The sequence below is a fragment of the Trichoplusia ni genome, chromosome 19 (genome assembly GCF_003590095.1).
Source record: "Trichoplusia ni isolate ovarian cell line Hi5 chromosome 19, tn1, whole genome shotgun sequence".
NCBI lineage: Eukaryota > Metazoa > Arthropoda > Insecta > Lepidoptera > Noctuidae > Trichoplusia > Trichoplusia ni.
The window spans coordinates 2,343,470-2,366,844 of record NC_039496.1 but is presented as its reverse complement, the minus strand read 5'-3'; the positions used below and the strand labels follow the sequence as shown (position 1 = coordinate 2,366,844).

At 34.9% G+C, this 23,375-nt stretch overlaps 2 protein-coding genes across 3 annotated transcripts in view; one reads left to right on the top strand and one right to left on the bottom strand.

The window, feature by feature from the left end:
- The first annotated feature begins 122 nt into the window (after positions 1-122).
- LOC113503592 (G kinase-anchoring protein 1-like) lies at positions 123-4,723 on the top strand. Its single transcript, XM_026885640.1, has 7 exons — positions 123-244; positions 449-622; positions 873-989; positions 1,451-1,631; positions 2,174-2,479; positions 2,938-3,080; positions 3,458-4,723. Exons 2-7 carry the CDS (start codon positions 464-466, stop codon positions 3,542-3,544), a joined length of 993 nt encoding a protein of 330 aa, XP_026741441.1. The 5' UTR covers positions 123-244; positions 449-463; the 3' UTR covers positions 3,545-4,723.
- The window catches only part of LOC113503591 (A disintegrin and metalloproteinase with thrombospondin motifs 12), an 81,027-nt gene continuing 62,367 nt past the window's right edge, over positions 4,716-23,375 (bottom strand). For both annotated transcript variants that reach the window (XM_026885638.1, XM_026885639.1), the window contains exons 8-20: positions 19,771-19,884; positions 13,203-13,349; positions 11,496-11,569; positions 11,050-11,216; positions 10,558-10,745; positions 9,950-10,080; positions 9,449-9,571; positions 8,297-8,445; positions 7,852-7,967; positions 7,656-7,770; positions 7,174-7,348; positions 6,623-6,777; positions 4,716-6,319 (exon numbers count right to left, since the gene is read on the bottom strand). In XM_026885638.1, the coding sequence (XP_026741439.1) occupies positions 6,185-6,319; positions 6,623-6,777; positions 7,174-7,348; positions 7,656-7,770; positions 7,852-7,967; positions 8,297-8,445; positions 9,449-9,571; positions 9,950-10,080; positions 10,558-10,745; positions 11,050-11,216; positions 11,496-11,569; positions 13,203-13,349; positions 19,771-19,884 (1,789 nt within the window). In that variant the 3' untranslated portion in view covers positions 4,716-6,184. The remainder of the gene's footprint in view (positions 6,320-6,622; positions 6,778-7,173; positions 7,349-7,655; positions 7,771-7,851; positions 7,968-8,296; positions 8,446-9,448; positions 9,572-9,949; positions 10,081-10,557; positions 10,746-11,049; positions 11,217-11,495; positions 11,570-13,202; positions 13,350-19,770; positions 19,885-23,375) is intronic.

Genomic DNA, 23,375 nt, shown 5'->3' with positions numbered 1-23,375 from the left:
AATAGTTTAATGTTAGGTTTCCCATTAAAATTTCTCAGATTTAATCATTTATTTTCTAGTAAAACTTTCACTGAAAATCGATTTTTGACTTGGAATTTTGTGTAACGGAGTAAATTATTTTACATATGGCAATATTACATTCAACTGTCTAATCCCAATCCGTTGAATATCCATATCGCCGCTTTCTGTGGGTTTATTTATTACAAAACAATAGAATATTAAACTTCCCATTACTTTCTAATAGGTAAGTATTTAAAGCATAATAATTTTATTAAAGTCATATATTTAGCGTAATTACAGAATTCAATAACTCATTTTGTAGGATGTAACTATGTAAAGTTTATTTTTGCGATCCATTTTTTTAATCAATAATTTGAACTATTTCATTCGTACTAATAATTTTGCATAAATTTCATTGTAACCTTTTCATTTATTTACTAACAATTAGATCCATTATCAAAAAATGGCTTCGCTTATCGTTCAATCACGTTTTGCTGGTCTGAAGATTGAGGATGACGACTACCCTCCTAATGATACTCAGAAGTCAAAAAAGCCAAAAATAAACACTGCCAAGAAGCCTGAGCCGCCTAAGAAACCGAAAAACAACAATAACAAACTTCAGGTGACAGATTAACTTCACATAACTGTATCTAACATAGCTACTTGTTTCTTTAAATATTTTAAAAGTATTCGAAATTATATAATTTAAACTAAACTAATTCGATCTATGTAAGTGCGAATTTTGAGCGAATTTAATATATTATTGTAATGCATCCAAAAGAAATGAATAATTAGATTTACAAATTACAAATATTGTTCTTTTTAATTCATAATTATTTTTAAAACTAAATTATATTTCAATTTTATTAAAGCCCGCACCCAAAAAGAAGAAGTCTAGACAACAACCTGTCTCGGCCGACCAGTGGGAACTGTGGAAGCAGAAGGATGAAGAAATTGTCGACGGCAACTTTGAGACTGAATTACAACAAGTCAGTACCTAGTATTATATACCATAACTCCAATACTATTAGGTGTTAAATTGAATGTAAATAAGAAACTGCTTACTTTTTATTTCATAAACACTCATAATTTTTTATATGAATTATTGTATTTTGTTGATAAAGTTGTTTACCTTTAACTGTTCTGTTAATGAAAGATCTGGTATTGGAAGGCTTTTTATCTCAGCAGGATAGGATAGGCTCAAATACTTAACACTAATTAAACAAGATTGCACAGATTGTGGCAAAAGATTGTCCAAAGGGAAAGCTTCTATCTTCTACTTTGAAAAGGTATTAATATTACAAAGCAAGGGGTATAAGACAAGAATTGTTTTATACATGTCCAGTCATAAGAAATTAAAGGTGTCTTTCTACCCTAGTAAGATACTTGTAGTTCTCTACTTTAAATAGAAATAGAGTTGATAAGATCAAAATTTGAATTCTACCTTCAGGCTATTTTACTATCTAAGCTGGACTTTGAAGAAAAGAAAGATGTCTACAAACAGTCAAAAAAGGATGCCGATGTTGAAAAGAAGGTAGCGGAGCGAGGAAACTCAAAAAAACAGAAGAAGAAAAATGTTATGAGTTTGGACCAGTTCAATGATATGATGAATGTCGGAGATGAGATGAAGTGTAAGTTATTATCATGTTTGCTCTAACATCTTATCTAATTAATTTTCTATGCAGAAAGAGGGGTGATGCGAGTTTGACTTGTCGGTGTATAGTTTCCAAACCAATTGAGCAGTTAAAAGTTTTTTGTATTAAAAGTGTGTGCAAGTGTTTGATCAAAACCTGTTGAAATATTTAAATGTTCTGGGGTGTGAAAATAGTAGTTTCAGTCTTGGAAGTTCTTTTTGACCCAATTAAGGTTTTCAATTAGGTTATAAGGCTAATGCTGAATTACGAGTCCCTTAAACAATTTTTCTTTTATATTTATACAGTCGTACTAAATGGACTTATTTGATGCATATTTTCTTTTTACATTTCTATTCCATTCCTTTTTAATTATTATATTGACATTTTCATTATCAATCTGCTTTGTAATAACTTATTTTGATGTGGTTCTGAATTACCCTTGAGACATACGACATATTTAATTAGCTTTTTAGGCAAGAATAAATTTCAAAAATAGATATTTTTTTCTACAAATCCTAATAAGAGTTTCTATTTTTCAGTTAACCACACTGATGAGAAGTGTTTGAATGAAGATCCTAAATCTCCCGACAAGGATACAGAATTTTTCGAGAGAGTAAAACATGAAACGAAAAATGAGCTTTTAAAGGATAAGATCTACGATAGAGTTAAGAATCGTCAGCCGCCTTCTGACGAAATTATAACCAGAGTGCAGTTTGCTGACGCTTTGGAGAGAAAGGATAGAGAAATAGCTACCTTAAAAGATGAGATACTAACACTCAAACAAGAACTATTTACAGTGAAGTCCCGGAACAAGAAACTGTGTAATATTCTTGGGCAGGGAGAAAGTAAGTTCAGACTTATTATTCTTACTTGTGCTAAATTAAATCAAACCATTTATTCCGAAGACATGTGTGTGTAAGTTAATGGTTGAAATAGCATATTCTATCTTGAGAATGGTGTATGAAATATGTCAGCTGTTAACAGCTGCAGCGAAAGTTTGTTCCTATTTCATGCAAAAACCACTGTATGGATTAAGACTTGTTACACATATAGTTCATAAGGAGGATTAACACATGGTAGTTTTTATCCCGATTTTATGTCCCCGTGGCATCATTTTCGATTTGTAGCAGATACGCATGCAACAGTTAATAAAATAACCCTATTTACCAAATATCGAGACGCACATTGGGCCAACTAGGAGCCTACTTGCGAAAAATTGAGCCCACCGAAAATCGAGAGTATTCTTTTCTGCTGGTTCTTCAAACACCTTAAAAATTCTCTAAGCAGTATTTATAAATTACAGTGAAAGATAAAGCTGAAGTGCTAGTGGAAGTAGAGCGGCTTCGCTCTGTACAGGCTGAGCTTACTTCTGAGCTGGCGACACTACACACGGACCTGGAGAGGGAACGGTCTAAGAACACCGACCCTAGGACCAACAAAGAAAAGGTAAGTGACAATTCATATACAAGGTGATTTTAAAATAGCACTGTTTCTAATACCTATCAATGCGTGTGTAACTTATAAAAAGTATCTATACGCCTCTTGAAGCAGCCGGGTAAAAATTAAGTGTTTATTTCCTAAATTTGATTCTTTTTTTATCAGTGAGTAATATTTTGAACTAATTGTAGCGTTTAGAATATTCCAATGTCCTACTTTCTTCAATTAGCACTCATAATCATATGTAGGTATGTTGTTGTTACGTCATGTACGTAACAACAATATCTCTAATATATCAATCTTTCTTTTTTAATTCCTATTAACTGCAATTTGCAACAAACTAGTGGAAAGTGGTAGCTTTCTCATATTTTAAAATGTTATTTCAGAGACACCCCACTAGAAAGAAAAACATACGTTTCGATGTATCGTCGGAAGCTCTCGTAACAAAAGATTCACACTCTGGAACTGGTTAAAATGGAGACTTTTTACGTAATTTTTTAATAAATACTACTAAATGTTATAAAAATAGAAATAAACGAAAAATGATCTGTGACATTTTTATTATTTGTAATTTAAGATTTATGACCGTAAATCAATCATATCCGTAAACAAAATTAAAAAGATATTGATTGAGTACCACTGATTAATTGATTCGATTGGTACTAATTACCATTAAATAACTGACTGTCGCAATTAGTATAAAATGGATGTTTTTCGCACTCTAGAATAGGTATTAGATGATACTCAAGATATGAATCTCAATAACGTTAAGGAATGTCAATTTAAGTGGACAAAGATATTTTTATGTCATAAGAAAATTTCATGTGTTCTTGATATCAATATTCAGCCAGTATACGTTACTGGTGAAAAAGGATATTGATGACCTATTGATTTATTATTTATATTGTCCATTGTCCTAATTGAATACCTCAAAATTACTTATCAAAATTTATGAAGCGGTTCGCTTGCATGTAGTCTGAATTATTCGATATTTTAACTAGGTAATAATACAACTGAATGTTTATAGTTAAAAATACATGTTCGTCTATGAATTGGTATATAAAATCCCTGGGTACATAGTTTGAAGCCAAAGTAACTAAACCAATTCGTTGATTTGAGCATATTTTGCAAAGTCAACCTTGCGCCCAAACCGTACAGTTGATTTTATGATGCATTAATATTTACGGTCATTTAAGACGGAATCCTGTGTGTCTTTGGGTTTTTATGTATCAATGAAGATATTATATGAATATTTTGATGTCGTATGTACCGTCTTTCCAAAACCTAACCGTAGATGTAATTAGATTTCGCCCTTACATGACTTAGCTTTTTATGTCTGCAGCATGCACAAATTGTAACTATGTTTTATTAAGGATTTTTTCATGTAGCCGCACAGAATATTCATCTTTATTTCTAATAATTTCGAACTTCTTTTTTTTAATTTGGAATGATTTATTATGGAACTGTATTTTTATGTATGTTAAAATTATACTATGTGATTATTTGAATCCGTCTATATTGTTTGACTCTTTATTTGGTGCATAAACTGTGTTGATTTCACCAATATTATTCACTGTGATTTTTATTCTTAGCAAATGGGTAATTAGGATTGTATAAGTTTTGTATGGACAAATAAAAACATTATTTAAAACAATGCACGATTTTATTGCCATATCTAATTAAATACACAATTATAATTGATAAAAAAACAATATTTAATTATTCGACAGTAATCTTATAATCAATTTATTTAATACGTAATTCGTGCACATTAAGGGTTAGTTTCTAAGCACTTTAATTCAAAATTAAAATTGTGTATCAATTGATCGACGTGTGTCTGATGTAACTTAGAACGGGAACATCAGATCACGAGAAACTCAAGGTACATTGATATTATTCTTAAAATTAGGTAGGTGATAAATAAATGTATTACTAATGTTTTAAAATTATGCATAGTCACAATGAAAAAGGACACTAAAGATGTAATATTTATAAATATTATCGGCTTTGTTCCAGAAATAGGCACAATTGTATTTAGTCCATATTTTCATACACACAAATTATTAATTGAAGACATTTACAAGTTAACGCATCTAACATAAAGGTCCTTACTGTATATGCAATAGGTACTATACTAACCTATGTTATTCGATTGATATATGGATTTAAACACAATACAACTGTGTATAAACTGGGTTACAAATGCCTAAGTTGTTGACTAGCTGATTATTTATTGTCTACAGGTATGCAAAACAAGCGATTTAACAGATTTCAGCTCTAAATATGGATACCAACTGGGACAATAAGTTTTCATTTGATCATCATATTACAAAACACTCATAATTCATTTGTACAAAAATATGAATCATTCAATAATACATCGTACAGTAAAAACTTAAGTAAATACCTACTTATATCATACAAGTGTCATATTGGCAGTAACAGTGATTATGGCAACGTGAATTTGATTTCTAAAATATTTTTGGTCCAAAAATTTATATTATACTTATACTCGTTCACATTACGTTAATTTGCGTTATTTTAAAGAAATACATACACCACTTTAATACTGATGTTACAGAATATAAAATATTATTAGTAGTTAATAACTAAGCGAAGACTATGTTATACCTATTTACTTATAATATGGCAGTAAGTGGTAATTGCAGAGCATTGTTTAACGTACTCGCGAGATTCGCTCGACACCACGACGGTACTATTCGAGTACTTACACGTAACTGATTAATGTCTATTCGATGGGTTATTTCATATTACGAAGAATACGCAACAAGTATAAAACACTGGATCTCAGTCACACATTTCACATTCCCACCTCAGCGTGGCTCATTGAGTCCTACACTTTACACGTCACATCCCTAACCCTTCCCTTTCAAATGCATTTGTCTTATTATTCCATGTTTGTCGTTCCCCTCTGTGCCTCATCTCGGGGATATGATTGCAGATGGTACTCTACAGGCTTGCTCTGAAGGAACGACTTGACTGTTAATAATCGAACACTTTCATGTCGCTCTGCGATATGTTTCATTGTTCCTATTTATAAACCTCTTGGACAGTTGTGTTCCGTATGGATTTTTCCATGGTGTCGGTCACCGTTAACACGCAGGTACGTCTGCACATTTGATAGTGCTTATCGGTTTAATAAGGCGGTCGCACTCGGATTCATCGATTACTTTGTTCGTTATTTTGTCCACGCAGTATACGTTGCGTTGCTTTGTGGCTTCCTCACCCTGAAAAATAATTTAATAATGTTTGTAACAAACTTATTACATTTTATCTTAGGGAACGGTGAAATATGTGTCCCGAAATCATCCTCCTTTTTGAAATACATCATCATCAGACAAATTTCAGTCACTAGGTTGACGACGCACTCGCACTTCCGATACATTTTTTTTCCAATCCTCACTGCATCCTCTTGGAACATATAGTGCTCGACCCTCGACCGATGTGTCTGGCATACCCTCTCACCTTTCCCTAAGTGAAAAGTCCAGGAAGACTCCTCTCGGTCACAGAATAATGTGGTTGTAACTTACGGGCATGTGGCAGGGCTTGGAGCAGGGGTTCCATGCGCCGACCCACCAGTGCGTGTGTATCTCTCGCGCGGGGCAGGCGGGCGCCCGGCACTGCTGCATCAGCGCCTCGTGTCGCGGCGGCTCGATGTGGTAGCATTGGGATAGTTCCACCGCACCTGGATATATGTATAGAATAGGTGTAATATCGACCATGGTTTTGCCTTAATGGCGTAATTAGAAACCTAAACAGGATGCTTTAGGTCATTTTACGTTATCCACTGACAAAAAAAAGCAAAAAAGGATAAGAGAGGTTATAGTTTCAACATCATATTTTAATCTGAAAGAGTACCTTGAACGGTTTGGAGAAAGGATTGGGTAGACAACGTGAAAATATGATTTGATTTCCCAAATTTGGAACAAAACATCCTACAAATTTGATGTATGAGACTAATTCATATGTTGTGTCCATATGAATTAGTCTCTCCTGATCTGCTCTCTAGCTAAGTACTTTACATACATTTACCCAACAATTATGAAACACAAAAAAGCGTATATCTTCACTCAATACTTACGATTATGTTCATCATAGCATTCAAGATGGCGTCGCATGTTACCGATGCCGCACGTGACCGAGCAAGGCGACCAATCGGACACCCGGTACCGGTATCTAGGATGTACTCGCTGACTGTCTACCGTGTATTGGTACGTTACGCCCGGATTCCGGTGCCTGCCGCGGTATATCCTTTGCTATAATACAAAAAGGAAGATGTTTTTAGATGAAATATTACTTTGCTGTTGGTGACAGGCGTGTGGTGAGGTGGAAGTTTCCCCAGAAAGAGTTGCAGCGAAAGTTGATTCGAGGAGTCACAGGGTAATTTTATAGATGCATGAGGCTGTTGGGACTACTGGTACTATACCTACCAACAGAGAGACGGTTGATAAAAAATGGCATGGTGTTAACTTTTGCGGCGAACAAATGCAAACATGCAAATGACCTTAAGGCAAAGTAAAAAATCTCCTATCTAGTAAACGGGTGTTGCTGATCGTAACTTACATAAACTTTAATATCTTCCGCGAGTGGTCCTATAATTCGTACTTTCTCCCAATCACGGTCTCGTTCGTAAATAGCCTGGGTCCCAGCTACAAAGTATTCCGACAAAGTAGCATTTCTGCAATAAAATACGCAATAGGTTAAAACAAGGCAATTTCCGAGAACACATTTTCTTCTAACACTAATTCGCTGGACTTACCTGGCTCCGCTTGGGTACATTTTCTTCGATTTCTCGCTTCTAATAAATATGTAATTGCCTGGATTCACTTTCTCTTGTATTTTCACGTTTCTCGAACCGGCTGGTATGATGGCGACCTGTGGATTATAAATGTTATTAGGTAACGAATAGCTATCTTATACAAGATTATCACACGTGTGTAATATGTTTAGTCTCGCAACATCTTTTTGCGGGTGCGGTTCATCATTTGTTTTATTTACTTTCGACAAACAGAACACTACTAGATCCTCAATGCAGTCAACCTATAGTATGGTACCTAAGTTTGGTTATAGAATAAAACTGAAACTTAAAACCATTGGTAAGTAAGATTCGGTCATGAAACGGACTCTAATTCTGGTAATATTTTCCCATAACGCCGGGATGTTTCCTGCCCAAACAAAACCGAAGGTTATTATGATCGACTTACTTCACTGAATTCTGACTGCCTGGTGGTGTCTTTGCTGTAAATGCCTTGAACCGTTTTGCAAGCTGATCCGTTTCCTCCGCAAACTCCACATTTGTCTTCTTCAGTCTCGGAACCAACAATCCAGTCACAACCGACCTTGTAGCATACACCTGTGAATAAAAATAAATTTGAGAGGCAGGAAGAAAAATATTGCTAGGGTGTTACAAAACGACGACCCCATTCGATATGCTTGCTTTCGATCCCCGCAAGAGACAAGCGTGTGTGATCCAGAAATGCCTTTTCCAAGTTTGGGTGATTATGTATGTCAATTGATGTTTGGGAAAACCACACGGAATAAAGATTAGTTAATAAGGCGGATACGATCTTTATAAACAGGTGTTGATTTGTTATATGAGGATGTTCAAATCCTTTGATTTATTGACAACCCTCTTTATCGTTTTCATGCTTAAACTGTAAAAACTATGTCATTTTATTTTTGTAATGGTTGGATTAGAGTATGTTTATAGCGTCACAGTTGGGCACGTTTAAGCAGTTAAGGCACTTAATCGGTTCAGCGCCCTAATTGCTGTTTGCGACGCTTTTATTTAGCACTCAAGGCAAGTTCCAAATTGTTCGTGGAGTTACGCTGAGTTTCAGATGTAAACTGTCTAGTTTTTTTCTGTTATATTTGAAATTGTCATAGCACGGTTTATTTAATTTTAGATTGTATCATTTTCTCGTTTCCCTGTTGCATTCCATACAATAAAACACCCGCTTAAAAACGGTAGAGTAACGGTAAAGTATTCGAGCAAAAATAAGAATAAAGGGTTTCACAAACCAATTCACAAGCTTTCCTCATTAGCTCGCTTATCCTACGCGGGGATCGAACTCGCTACATGTCGCGCACAGTTGATTTGGCTTGGTGACCTCAACCACTCTGCTATCCGTGCATGTATGAAGATTAAATACATCGCAATAAGAGATCATCATCAGTTTCTCTATCCAATTTTCTTTCTTACAATAGTTCGTGTCAATAGGAAAAGTTCAAATGCATGTATGTTAACGGAATTTAGTTTTCTTGACTTTGATCTGGTATCTCTATACGCGTTTTCTATTAACTATGACATCGAAATTTCCCTTGGCCATAGTTACTGGTTTCGTTTAATGCCTTACCTGCGATACACATGTCCCGAGCCCCCACACTCTGTCGGCAAGGCGTGCCGTCCGCGACGAACCCGCCCAGCATTTCCACATCACTGCCGTCGCGAGACACGCATTGTAACTCGCACGGTTTGTCTGGAAATATTACACAATTATATCAACGTTTCAATCATTCTGACACTCCCAGTGTATGATTGTCATTTTGCAGCCGTCGTTTTAGTAGGTAATTTCAGTGTTTACTTAACAGGAGTGTTTCCATCGTTATTAAGATATTAAGTACTGGCTTAACCCGGATTAAAATTGCTTTTTGTTTGGATTGTTCGAAATGTGAAGGAACAAAAAAGGTTTCTCACTTATCCAGTTACTATTCTAATTTCTTTGATGTCTGTGGTGACATTTATAATAGTGGTGATAAGAAAACAAGCTGTCTACCTGATGGTGTTTGACCGTTAGATTAGGACCAGTTAGGCATAATTATATCGCGGAAAGTATACTGGCATTGTATGTCCTTACCTTGATCGAAGTATGGTATCCACTCGGAGATAGTTTCATTTCTATATGTCATGTTGTTATGTTTGGAGCACTGCACTTCCCGGAACGATGGCTCGTTGATAGGACACGGATCGATATTGCAGATCTTATACCTATAATAATAAGCATAATGAAATTGGAAGATGACCTTATGAAATTGGAATAGGGAAGCTTTTTTCAATAATTCAGACCATATGGTTTTATATCAAACTTTTAAAAAGGCAGCATTGAAGTGTCGATCAAGTAACATGTTGTTTGCGGAAAGATCTAAATTCAAAAAAGTTTACAATAGAAAATCTAAACGAGGTACAACAAATTGTATTGTTCTTGAGCAAACCTGAGTTTGTTTCGACATTTCTTCTTAGGGAAGTTTTTAGTCAGACAGGAAATTACATCGCATTTGAAATAATTTAACTAGTCAGTTTGATATTGGAGTGGTTCGTCAGCAATAGCGCTCGGGTATAAGTTAGTATCTAAAGGTCGTATCCTCAGCTAAATGTTCTGTTGTTTTAACGCAGGAATCCGGAACACTGTCAGTATCATCCTAGGGATCTACACAATTGACGCCTTCAAACGGTACATGTACTTACCGGCTTCTGTCACCGATGCAGTAGTTCCCATTGTTATGCGGTTCTGGGTTGTTGCACTCGCGGGACTGCGTGGAGACGCCGGCGCCGCACGTTCGGGAACACTCGCTCCACTCCGACCACGGGCCCCAGCCGCCGTCTCGTGGTACGGGGGATGGAGTGCGAGCTACGCACGTTTGATTCTGACACCACTATGAATAGAAAATGTTTCCTTAAGCTCCTGTTGATTTGTATGGTGACTTTGATACCTGAGCTAACAAAGTTTGTTCACCAATTAATTCTTTTCGTATACTCTGATTGCTCATTCTGATTTTCTTTTAGTTTTAGTAATTATTTTTGTGTTAGCAGTATTTAATATTTATGATCATAAGTATATTTATGTCTGTTAATAAATAATTACAAAGTACATTTCGTCTGTGGAACCACAGATGGTAAATAGACTACTTATTTCAGCGATTACAGGAAGTTGCGTACAAAAAGTTTATATCATCTCACCATATTTGGTCCACAAGTGGTTCCGGGCGCGGCGGGCCGCAGCATGGTCTTGCACGTGTAGTTCACTTGGCACCACAGATGTTCGCACAGCTCGGGCGGCTTCGCGCACACAACCGCTTCGGCTCCGAACTGTAAGTGGCATTGACTCGCCGCGTCGAATGTTACACCTGAGGAATTTTGAGGTTCAATAAGGTTTACAGGACAAAAGCGGTTTTTGTAAATTCTAGGTGAAACAAGCATAAAATACACATTAAACGTTGAATGAAAGTACAGAAAAAATCTGTTCTAAAACTAAACAAAAATGCTTTGAGTGGCGCAATTATTGGGAGTGGAAAAGACGAAATTGCCAAATATTCCATTAATTATAACTAGAAAATTTCATTTTAGCTTTTAAGTCAAAATAATTAGTTATAATCATCGTGTATGTAGTTGGGAGTATATCTTACCGGCTGGGACTTCGGGGTAGACGTACAGCGGCTCTTGAGATGGTCGATCGCTCAAGCATTCGCCTAATCCCGCGCTAAAAAGATAACTTATTGTTTTAACACTAATTTGAATCAATGAAGAACATGCATACCTAGGCGTGAATTTGTACTTAGAGGTATACAAAATCTGAAGATAATTTCGAGATTTAATATAAATGTATACTATGGTGATTACTATTTCTCAACCAATTTTTTGCCAAATAGTGGCGTTACACGTGAGAATAAGCTTCGTCTTAAGTCAACAGACGTTTCATTTTATTAAACGCGTGAACAAACTGGAAGTTATTTAACGTTAAATCCATTCAGCCATAAAATTGTGGCACAATACATTTTCTACGTAACTGAGCAAATAACAGCTGAAGCAGAACAGCAGCCGCGCCTACTGGATCCATTTCAGCACATTTCGCACAATTACGAGCGCGTTTACACACTTTAAAATGATTTGTGCGTACATATAACGAAAACGCCTACTATTAACGCACGGTAGTTTCACAACGGCATACTCAGTCCTTGGTAGACATCCAATAAACATGTCACACATTTAGAACCATTAATTTTTAACTGCCATCGTTTCTAATTCTATTCATCACGAAATTCTAAATTCAATTCATTATAATACCGCTATATCGATGCTTTATGATGATTATTATATTTGATGATGACAAATAAGTCGAGCTCGTGTATTTGGACTACGTGTAAAATTTTGATGAATCGAGTTTCGACATCAATAATTAAGTTTCGGAGATCGAAATAACGACATCCGGTGTTAGGTTTCTATGGCAAATATTTATGTGTGCGTAGGATTTCTGCTTTCAACTTTATTGATACTATAAAACATTTTATGTACTGAGTTTGTTAGTAATGACACTATTATGTAGAGTCCAGTGACTTTCATGTATAAATGTAGGATTAAATTAAGTTGTTGCCTTAACGGTCCGAGTAACTATAAAATCTTAATGGCACCGCTACAGAAAAGGCTTGACGATTCGGTAAATTAAGTAGGTAAGCAGAATGTGCGGTGTGTTATAATCGGTGAACATTTAAGTGTTTTTCGAAGTAAACGATACAAATAATACTTAAAAGCTTTTTGCAATATAATCGAGGAAGATGCTGCTCTGCTCTGAATGAGTCAACGGTTTAAGGAAGCGCTATAAAGTTGAACGGTACGAAACTCGTTCGCTTCCTACAAATAAAACTCAATGTTCGATAATTGTATCAGTTTTGATGATAATTAACGGGCTTGTTGCTCCGGTTTTTTTGCATCAGAGAATGACCAATTCTGATTGTTAAGGACGATATTGGCAATTAGGAAATTGTTCAATCGCGTCACTTTAGCTGTGTGGCAACTTATTTTTTTTATTAAAAATACAATTCCATTCCTATTTGTATTATTTTCATACGTTCAAAACCAACAATTTCCATTTATATACTCTCTATTAACTTATTAGTACAGTTGACACTACTACATTTGTCTTATTTTTTGTTAGATTATCAAGAGAATTGTAGAGGCAAATACGCATTAAAATTTGTGAATTACACTTGGTATTAAAATGAAAAATCATTAATTAAAATTAAGCCATAAAGAAGCACTTTCTAAATGACGAATAACATTAGACATTATCACCGCTTCTTAAAAGCTTTTTTGATGGATAGCCGGTAAGTACTTACTCTAAGAAGTTGGTAACATCTCGCTTGCTGCACCTAGACCAGGCGACCTGCACTGTATCCGACTCGAAGATCGGCGTCATGATGTGTAGTGTCGAGCCTTCGCGCCGGTGGCAGCCAATCTTCTCGGTGTCGTGGTACAATCCGAAACTGTAACGAAAGAGGTGTTTAAAATAGGTTCTATTGTAAAGAGTGTTTGATGAATAGAAATTTACTTAAAGGAAGGAAACGAAGAGTCTTGGTAAGGCAACCTGGACACTTAATATTGGAATGTCCAATCACCAATATACGGAAACCAAGCAGCGTTAAATTGGTTGGTTTGATTATTTTATACATAAAATATGGACCTATATCTTACTCTTGAGTGTTAATCTCTCCGTAAACTGTATGAAAATAAATAGCTATGGCGACCATCATGCTTGCATAGAAAACCTAAATGTAGATCCAATTTTTCGTCAGCCAGTTGATCAAAAATTTATCTTAAATTTAAGTAACTCCTCATTAACAACTACATGTGTGTCTGCGTGTAGAGCTAGTAGTTTAATCCTTCTATCTAGACCAACATACACTTCCCAGACCTCATCTCATTATTGCCAGCCTCAAGGAGATGCGTCTACGATAGCGCGATATCGCTTAGTTTTGCATACTCCGTTAGTTTTAAAAGCATTAGATACATTTGCCTGTTGCTGTATCTTGAGATAATGAGTTAAATAGCACGAATGTATAATGCCATTTAAGTAATTTGAAGTAATATGTGGACTTTTCTCTAAAAAACAGGTCTAATTTTGTTGTCCAAGTATCTTTTTTTTTTGGTTATACTGGGTAATTCTCGTGGCGATCTACCTTCTGAGTAGTGGAATTGGGTAGAGTAAGGCTCTCAGTGACTGAACCAGAACTGCTGTGCCACGTCACTCGCGTTTGTCAGGTACGTGGCACCGTTCATCACGTTTTAAGCTCTGTTGAACGATAGAGTAAATCCCTTCTGAAGGCTAATCTCCCTTTTCATGAGCTTGTTACCAAAGAACGTTTGATTCTACTTCTTTTACCTTGTGTGGTAATACAAGGATAAAATTCTTACAAAAATTGGTAGTATTGAGAAATGTACTTAATACCAATCAAATACACCACGAGTCAAGTGATCGATGTAAAGTCCAGTCTTATCCCAGCTTTAGGCCAATATCGATCAGCTTATCAAAGTTATAAAGTGAATGAATGATAAACTTATGAATAACTGTCAATCAACCGCACGTTTATGCAAATGGTTCGAATTTAAACCTTATAATTTAATGAATCTGAATATAAGTAAGTCATTGGGTAACACTGTGACAGCCGCCATTAGATACGTGGATAACTACTGATATTCGTAATAATTCCAATAGTTTATACATTATGGTTCGCTTAGATCATATATCCATTACTTGCCATTCATAAAGCGTTATTAACGCAATGAAATGACGTTTATCGGTTGTGTAGCAACATGGTTAATTTTAATAGCTCTATTAGTATCGCTCGTAATCATTATCTTAACGTGAGCGGTGGCGCCCCTGTTAAGGCAGGGATACATCGCGCTCTTAATATAATATTTCGTAAATGGGGTACATTATGTGGTGTATGTACAAATTAATATTTTTAAACATTCCAGAAATCCACCAATTTTATTCAATGTTTGATATTTTTCAGCATTACTCAGCTGTGGTAACATCAGTAAAGGCGCTCTTCATTTATTTTTTTATGCAAAGAATTGAATTAATCTTTCGTTAGTAGACACAACTTCTGAGTTATTGAGTGATGTTATTCAAAAGTTGTTGACGGCATACGACATTTCTCACGTTTACGTTTACATTTCTAACAGTTACTTTTAAATTATCATTTTGATTAATACACACCTTAAAGCTTTCAAAAGGGCAACATTATATCCGCTAATACACTGGAGTAAAGTCATAATGATGACGCACTAATGCGATTAACGCGAGCGTTATACAGGGGAAGTATTAACCTCAATATGTTTCACGCCTGTCAGAAATATCTGCGAAAATCCAAACACTTCGCTCTCTCCTGTAGCTAAGCCAAGAACTTTAAATTGTTAACTGTTATGTATTTAGAAAAGTGTTACAGAAGCGACTTTTTAAAAGCTTTCTTCAGTAAGACCAAGTTTAGAAGTTGAAAGCGTAAAATAAGCGTTTTTCTATCGATGTTTTCTACTTAGATTATTGCAGTATTTAATCAGATATTGCGGTGTTTGTTATCGAGGTGTTTTGATATCTAAAAGAATTAAAGAAACGAAACTCCCGGCTGATAACGATTTCAAAATAAACGCCGTAAACCCAAATTACCTAAAGAAAGAATCAAGAAAAAACAACTATTTATCTATCTATCGCGCCTATTTATCGACATAAAAATACAATCTATTTTCATGACACCATCATTTAATTTTTCTTCTAAAAAAAAAAGCGTTTTCTGCACTTTGAAATTTAATCCTTGTGTGGGTGTCACAAACATTCTAATCACACACAAAGACACTCAATCAAAAAGCGTCTATTATTTCTATAAATAAATTAAATGTATTAAGTGCCACTTGTAAACGCAGCCCTACAATAGTTATTGCTGTAAGGTGTGTAAGGTCACAGGTTACGCGTCAGAACCAATTATCACGCTTGTTATAATTTATATGACATCTCGTCATTAACAGTAATTAATCGATCAACTATATCTTATTTATTCTCAGAAATTTATTGATTGAATGTATTTATGTTGTCTTATTAATAGAGAAATGGGAAATATCTGATGTGTGATGTTTATTATTGTTTTATGTTGAAAAACAGGAAAAGATGATGATAAAATGTGGTTGACAAACCTAATATTGGTTGCCCATAAGTTGAAAGATTCCTTTTAGGTTCCTTACTCTGGGAGTCGTATTTGACGTAAGTGAAGACATATTTATTTGTCAAGACTTTTTGAAACTGTGACAAAAAATTGAAACAGTTCACTCTTTATACAGTGCTTGGACAAATGTCCACATAAAAAATATTTGATACAAGATCTGTACAGTTGTCTACTCTACTTATAAGTACATATGTTTTTCAAATGTTCCTCTTTGTCTGGAGAGCACAGTTAGGAACTACTAGGAAGTGACAGAATCTATTCACAGCCAAAACATATACCAACGTACACCCAGCCAGATATAACACTAGGTCAGTCAGTCACCGCGTTATTTGGCACTGGACACCCTTCATTTTGTTTTTATATCGACACCTGTGACGTCACACATGTTCACAGGGCATTCTCGTTGAGATATTATCGCAAATCTGTATGAAAGGTACGTTGGCAGTTTTCCAGCGGCGAATCAATGTACCATGTCTGACCGATACCACCAGAATATAGATTGCTAATTTAAAGCTTGTATTTTAATGCGAGAAGAATAAAAAATAAGTTCGGAAAGAACTTGATACTCATTTGTGTTTCCAAACTTTTAGCGTCAGGTTTTTAGAGAGACTACAATCTGTGTGAACGTGATACACACAAGAATATAATATATTTATTAAATAAAACAACGAGTAGTATTACCACGAATCAAGATAAAAACGTTGTTTATATTTATTCGTAAAAACGAACGGCGCTGCGACTGTCAATTCAGTCTTCAATCAAAATAAATAACTGATTGTACGCGGATCTGTCAAGCGTAACATTATCAATGTAATATCTTCTTTTAGCGAACCGAACGAGCTCCGGAAGTGTCGGCACGCGAGGTTACGAACTTGTTAATTCAGTATTTTGGAAGGAGGAAAAAAGCCGCTATTAATTTTATCTCGATAACCGCAATGAATTTAATTTATGATACCTTTATTTTTATTTCATGTTTTTTTTCTAACATTATTAAAGCAAGTTAAAGTTTTATATCAAATCCGAGTTCGCAGTATTCTCGTAAATACGTTACATAAAGGCAAAGGTCAGGGGTCGCACCTCGTGACCCGTATCGACGTCTGTCGCCAGCAAACTGTTTTATTATTAAACCCCCTTATTCTTTATTCGAGATAACGCCATGAAAAATAATGAACTTGTGTGGGCCGATAGTGCGGCGTCAATGCACCGGGAGCATTGTACGCCGCGAATGATGCATTCATGTGTCTACAAGAAGGTCAATGGCTGTGTCGCTGTTTGCATTACATAACCCTGTTTGTATTATGATTGTGGCGTTGTCTAATACGCTAATGACTCTCTGTAAGTACTAAATAATACAAACGAACAACCGTACCCACAAACGTCCGATGCAACTAAGTGTTTCATAATTTTACTGTCTTGAAAGCAACGTCCTTGCGGTAATCTCGGCTTAGAAACATGACTCAGTACCGATAACCGAAGCACTCGGCAACCGTTGCCAAATAAAACTAGCACTTATTTCCAAAATAATACTAACAATATTACGCATACTTGTTTCAAAATAAATTAAAAATATATGTGTTTAAGAGCTTGCGTCTGCCCGGGGATTTGGTGATACGTCCGCACTCAATGATTGTGTATTTTGGAAATAAGTCGCCTCGTGCCGCGTCTTATAAATTCGCTAAACGCTTTATATAATCATAATAGTGTATTGACGATATTATCAAAAGGAATTTAGACCGTATGAAAAGAAGGTAAAGTGAACTGATCATCACACATAAACTTTGCCCGCTCGTCTGCAACGATCACGACCGAGTAATCACTGCACCTATGTTTGTATAACCTACTTATCTAGAATCGATACGAAATGCACTGAACAAACTAATCACGTTGTTTGTGGCGTTCATTGCGGCCAATATTCACCATTTCGACATGCACAGGCGGCGATGGGTTATAAAAATGTTTGGAGTAAACCTCTAGCGACGAGAGTATCGATAAATCATTATAAAATTTCTGTGCGACGTAAAATTATGGTCGATATGAGAATTTATTAGTGCCTATTAGTGCTTTATGGGTAGTATACTGCTCATCGATTTGTAGGGACTGCTACAGATGATAACGGTGCGTCGTTAACATAAATCTAAATTGTGGTTTAAATCATTTTCCTTATCTAATCCGATTTGATTCTTTATGGCATATAAAACATTCAGTACGCAGTTCCAACTTCGAAGGCCTGAAGACATCTATTCCTGGCGTGATCCAAACACTGGGAACTACTTCAATCGTACATTACGTGTTATGTAATCTGTGTGTTTACATTGCGATTAATAATTCTAGTTCAATGGTACGATGTGTGAGTCATCTAATCGAATGAAAAAATCAATAAACTTGATCGTATTGTAATCTAAATATATCGGTCTTGAATTTTCAACGCAGTATTGAAGCTCTACTATGTAGTAATGTTTGCGAAAACCGTTTATTCATTTAGTAACAGAGGGCAGCCATTTTTCGAATTTGTCTCTATCCACCTTTTAAAATGTATTTGATGTTTTACTAGCCATTTAGGTATAAGACCATAAGGCGAAAAGATAAAAAAAAAAACTTTATGCCAATCTTCGACCGTAACTCTGTCGAGAATTTTTGTCATTCTGACAGAGCACATTATCCACAGACGAATATGTCGAAAATCGTTTTTCGCTACAAATTACTCATGATAACCGAAAGTTGTCCAGGTAAATCTTATTTGGGAGGTAGATAACGTGACATAAAAAACAGTTTTCGCCTTTAAAAAAATTGTGATGTTGTTTTAAACAAATTCCCATCATGATGGTTATTCCTAGTTTCCTTTTTCCAGTCTATTTAACAATTGCTGACAGTTCGAACATTAAAATTGAGAAATGCTCATACGTTTTCACAGAATGCCGTGAATGTAGTTAGCATCTGCCAAATACATGAACCTAGTTAGTGCTTGCCAAAAATGTGGTTCATACAAACATGCAGAAAAAAATATGCATCTGCACATTGTTTAGAGATTTAACTGAAAGTGTGAAATGTTTTGATAATGTAACCCGACTGAAGATATATTTTAATTATTTGGTAGGAATTCTCTAATAATTTCATTATAGAGATACGTTGCACGTTTTCACCGTCCTATGCATAACAAGAGCAATTAAGTAGATTTTTCTGGATGCATTCAAAGATTTCCGGGCTAAGGAATTCAGATAGCTAAAAATCGAAACATACTAAAACACCTTAGTCATCTCATGCATAATCCTGGTCTTGTATTCAAATAGATTATAGAATGACGTTTTAAGAGTCGGCTCTTCTTCTAATTAAAGTCTTTATGCAGTTAATTTCACTCAAGTTTTGGATTCTATAAGGGCCTTTAGCCAATCACGGTAATTTATTTATGAATAAATACTTATATCACTGTTGCTGAGTGACCCTTTTCATGCTGAAAACCATTGCGATTTTAAACCTATCAAAATCAATTTCTGGCCAACGAAAATCTTACTTGACATCTGTGTTCTATCGGAACTACAATTAAGAATTTCTCCCTTTACGATTATGAGATAAAAATGAAAAAACGTCCACCGTGCTGAGGTAGGTATTTAAATCTTCTATCCAGAACAAGCACTCGTGGATCCCATAAAAGTAACATCTGCGTATAAAACTAACACTACATTATACATACTTGTGTCCCAACTCATGTGTGATGGTGTGAGCGAGCATGATGCCGTTGTCTTCGTTGACAGAACAGCTGCGGTCCGGCTTACACATCCCCGCCACGTGCGCGACTCCCAGAGTACTGCAACAATATTCATAATAATGTTACATAATAAAAGTATTCCTAGTTTTAGTATTTTTTTTATTTGTATAAGTAAATTTTAATTTAATATAAATTCATGTAAGAAAAACCTTAGTACACCTATAATATAAATGTTGTGTGTACCTATAATAGGCATGCATACGAGACACTATGTTACTTAATTTCTAATTTGTTAAATATGTATGTTATGCTGTTGGTATACCTAATAAATAAATAAATAAATAAATAAAAGAAATAAATATGTAATAAAAGTTTAGTACATAATATAAAACAATAAAAAATTTTAATGTAGAGAAATGCTTATAGATACGGAATACTGTTTGAATGTTTGGATAATAGGGATGACGACTGGGTATAAAAGGAAAAAATCTAAATAGTCCCTGAGTTAGATAATTGAAAAGTATGAGACACGTATTTTTTCCTTTTTCAGAAAAACTAGAATTGACAAAGATTAACTGCTTTGAAGTTTAGGAGAGGGGGCTTGTGACGTAACGATATGGTAAAATTTATACACAATCGTGACGTCACGCGTAAGTTTCATTCACTGTAATTTGGTCAATTTTTGTTTGCGGGACAAATAAAAAAATACGTATCCATTATTATACAGAAAACTACAAGACGGACACTGCAAAAAAAAATTGTCGTCATCCCTATTCTATCGGTCTATTTAATTGTTATAGGTGAAAAAAATAAGATGCGAAATGATTATTTTATTTACGAAAAATCTGTTGATCTTGAGCATAAAAGCAGATATTCAGATTCATCAATCTGCCATACACAAGAAGTTTTGTTTTTTTTTTATGATTTTAATATTTTTTTCCTAGAGTAATTAGGTATTGCAAAGCGATTTACTTATGCAGACATTTGGCATCCAAATACACGCAATAGTATTGATAATTTAATTCGTTTCTGCGTAGCCGGAAAATATTGACATTAACGAGGTGTTCAAAGTGCATTTTATTACAAGAAAAGCAAGCATAATGACACGCCATAAGTACTATTAATTACGACACATTATTCCTTATACAACAGTAGGTACCTATACACTGCAATTAATGGTCTTGAAAGAATATTACCATATTATCGTCACCCGGTAACCTCTGAACATAGATCAAGCGCAGACATAAACTTCAAATATTTGCATTTCGGTATTTCTTTTTAAATTCTAAATTATGATGTTAATGAATCGTGAAAATAAACACGCTATTAGTCAATACAGGTTATTAAGACACCGGCATCGTCTATTAAGTAAATTATCGATAGGTAAATATTTCTATTGTTTATTCAATGATATTTTTCTTTCGAATCGTGGTTTTCGCGACGTGATCATTAGCTTGAGTTGGTTTTTTAATTTAAAAAGTAGTACGTGAATATATTTTATTTATTATACGCAAAGAGAAAAGAAAGGATCGGTTTTGATTTAGTTATACGGTTAATTAAAAAAAAATTAAGAACTAAATGTCTACTCTAGTCTGTAATTAATCTCTAGTAATTAAACCGGTAGGCCACTTTACACAAACAAATTACCTACATAGAGAAAAAAGTCCCACGGGAAACAAGGAAACAATTATTGTTTTACATGTGAATTAGCGACGAATAAAGAATGTCAATAGCGATTACTAATTACGTGCTAATTATACAGGCCGTGCGTACAATGGGCGTGGCTTAATTGAACAGCTAGGCGACGCACGCGCAGCCGAACTCGTGACACGATACAGCTGATTCATAAAAAAAAGTAAAAGTTGTTACATTGCCATTTCTTTCCTGCTTCAATAAAAGAAATTAATTTTAGAATTGCAGGTAAAAAATGTATTAAAAACAGTTATATAAACTCAATAGGATTTGTGAATAGTTATGAAAGTGTGGTTCAATTTACTTGAGAATAGAATAGAAAGGGAGCGTCATATCTTCGAATACTATTTATTCTTTGATGGTACGGGAATAGGCGGCTAATAATACGCATGCGTCGCTGACTCACTACCACACGGAAGCCGATGAAAAGCTCTATAAATTCCACGTAATAAATTCAATACGCAACGCAATACTCATCCAGTAAACGTATTATAATATTAGTATTTATATTTATAACGGCACAGCCACTTTACGATTTATCAAAATATTTGACATACCGATATTTATAATCGAGATGTCACGACACTTAAGTAACTGTCATATGCGAGAAGATTTATATCGCTTGGTACGTAAATCGATAATTGATTTGACAACTCGTGCCCATTTTTATGTTTTCAGTAACTTATTCTTATTTATATTCATTTAATCAAAAAGTATCGCGTTGATGTCTTTTGTATGGCACGGACAAAAAAATGTTCAGGATTTAAAGAAACAGAATGGGATCAAACGAAGCCACAAATAATTTAGGCATTTATCTTAATGTAGTCGTTGAGGGCTATTCAAAAACAAATTCCTTTAATTGTTGTTTTCTTCTATTTATGACCTCAACAAATCAAAATTAGCTGACTCGACTGTCGGTAGTAATATAATATTTACATCCGATACCAATTCATAATTAACGTTTCCAATTATTTATAATTTATGGGTTATATTATACTGAATGAAATATAAGTTTACGTTTATTCAATTTAAATGATTTCCTCGACTAATAAAAGGGCAGTTTATCTAATATATGGCAGTCCCTGTGTACTGTTTTAGTACTCTTGATACGAATATATTGGTTTATTGAGTGCTCGGTAATATCTAGCTATCCTTTATTAGCTTAGTGCGTGTCGTAAAAGTACACTTTGAGAATTGGGTCATCGCGCGAACGGCGGCTAACAACTGGCCACTATTTACGCACAATTTGGATCATTAAGCAGTAGTGAACGCGGCTATAATAGCCACTGTTGATAGCTGTAATAATAACGTGAGGCGTATTAAATATTAGTACGACATTATTTTGTAAAATGAAGCAACGTATAATGAAATGTACTGAGTATTTTGCTGGTATTCTTCGTTGCAGTTTAAATAAATACTATAGAAACAGTATTGTTGTGGATTGACAATGTTTCAACGACGAGCTTTTTTTAAGATAATATCTGAATCAGTAATTAAAATTAAATTGAACTACGCAAAAAACAATATTCTTAATTTTATTTATTTTTTAGTTCATGCCGACTAAATATGAGTTTTATTTCGACGATAGTCGATTTACCTACGTACGGTGGGGAAGGAAAAAAAATATTTTTCCTGTATGGTAATCTGCGGATTTTTGATAAGCTATAGTTCTTCAATTAACGCTTGACAAGTCGCCAGGACAAATAAAAAGCCATTTCCTTAGCATTGTGTTACAAAAATTGTGTTGTTGTAACAATATTCTTCCAAATAAATAAATTATTATTATTATTATGTATCTCTTTTCATTCACGGGTTAACTTCATGCGAAGAGACCCGGTCCTTTTTAAAGGCGTGAACGGGGACACAGGTCCAACGTGCAGAGGCCTTCTTGAGAACTT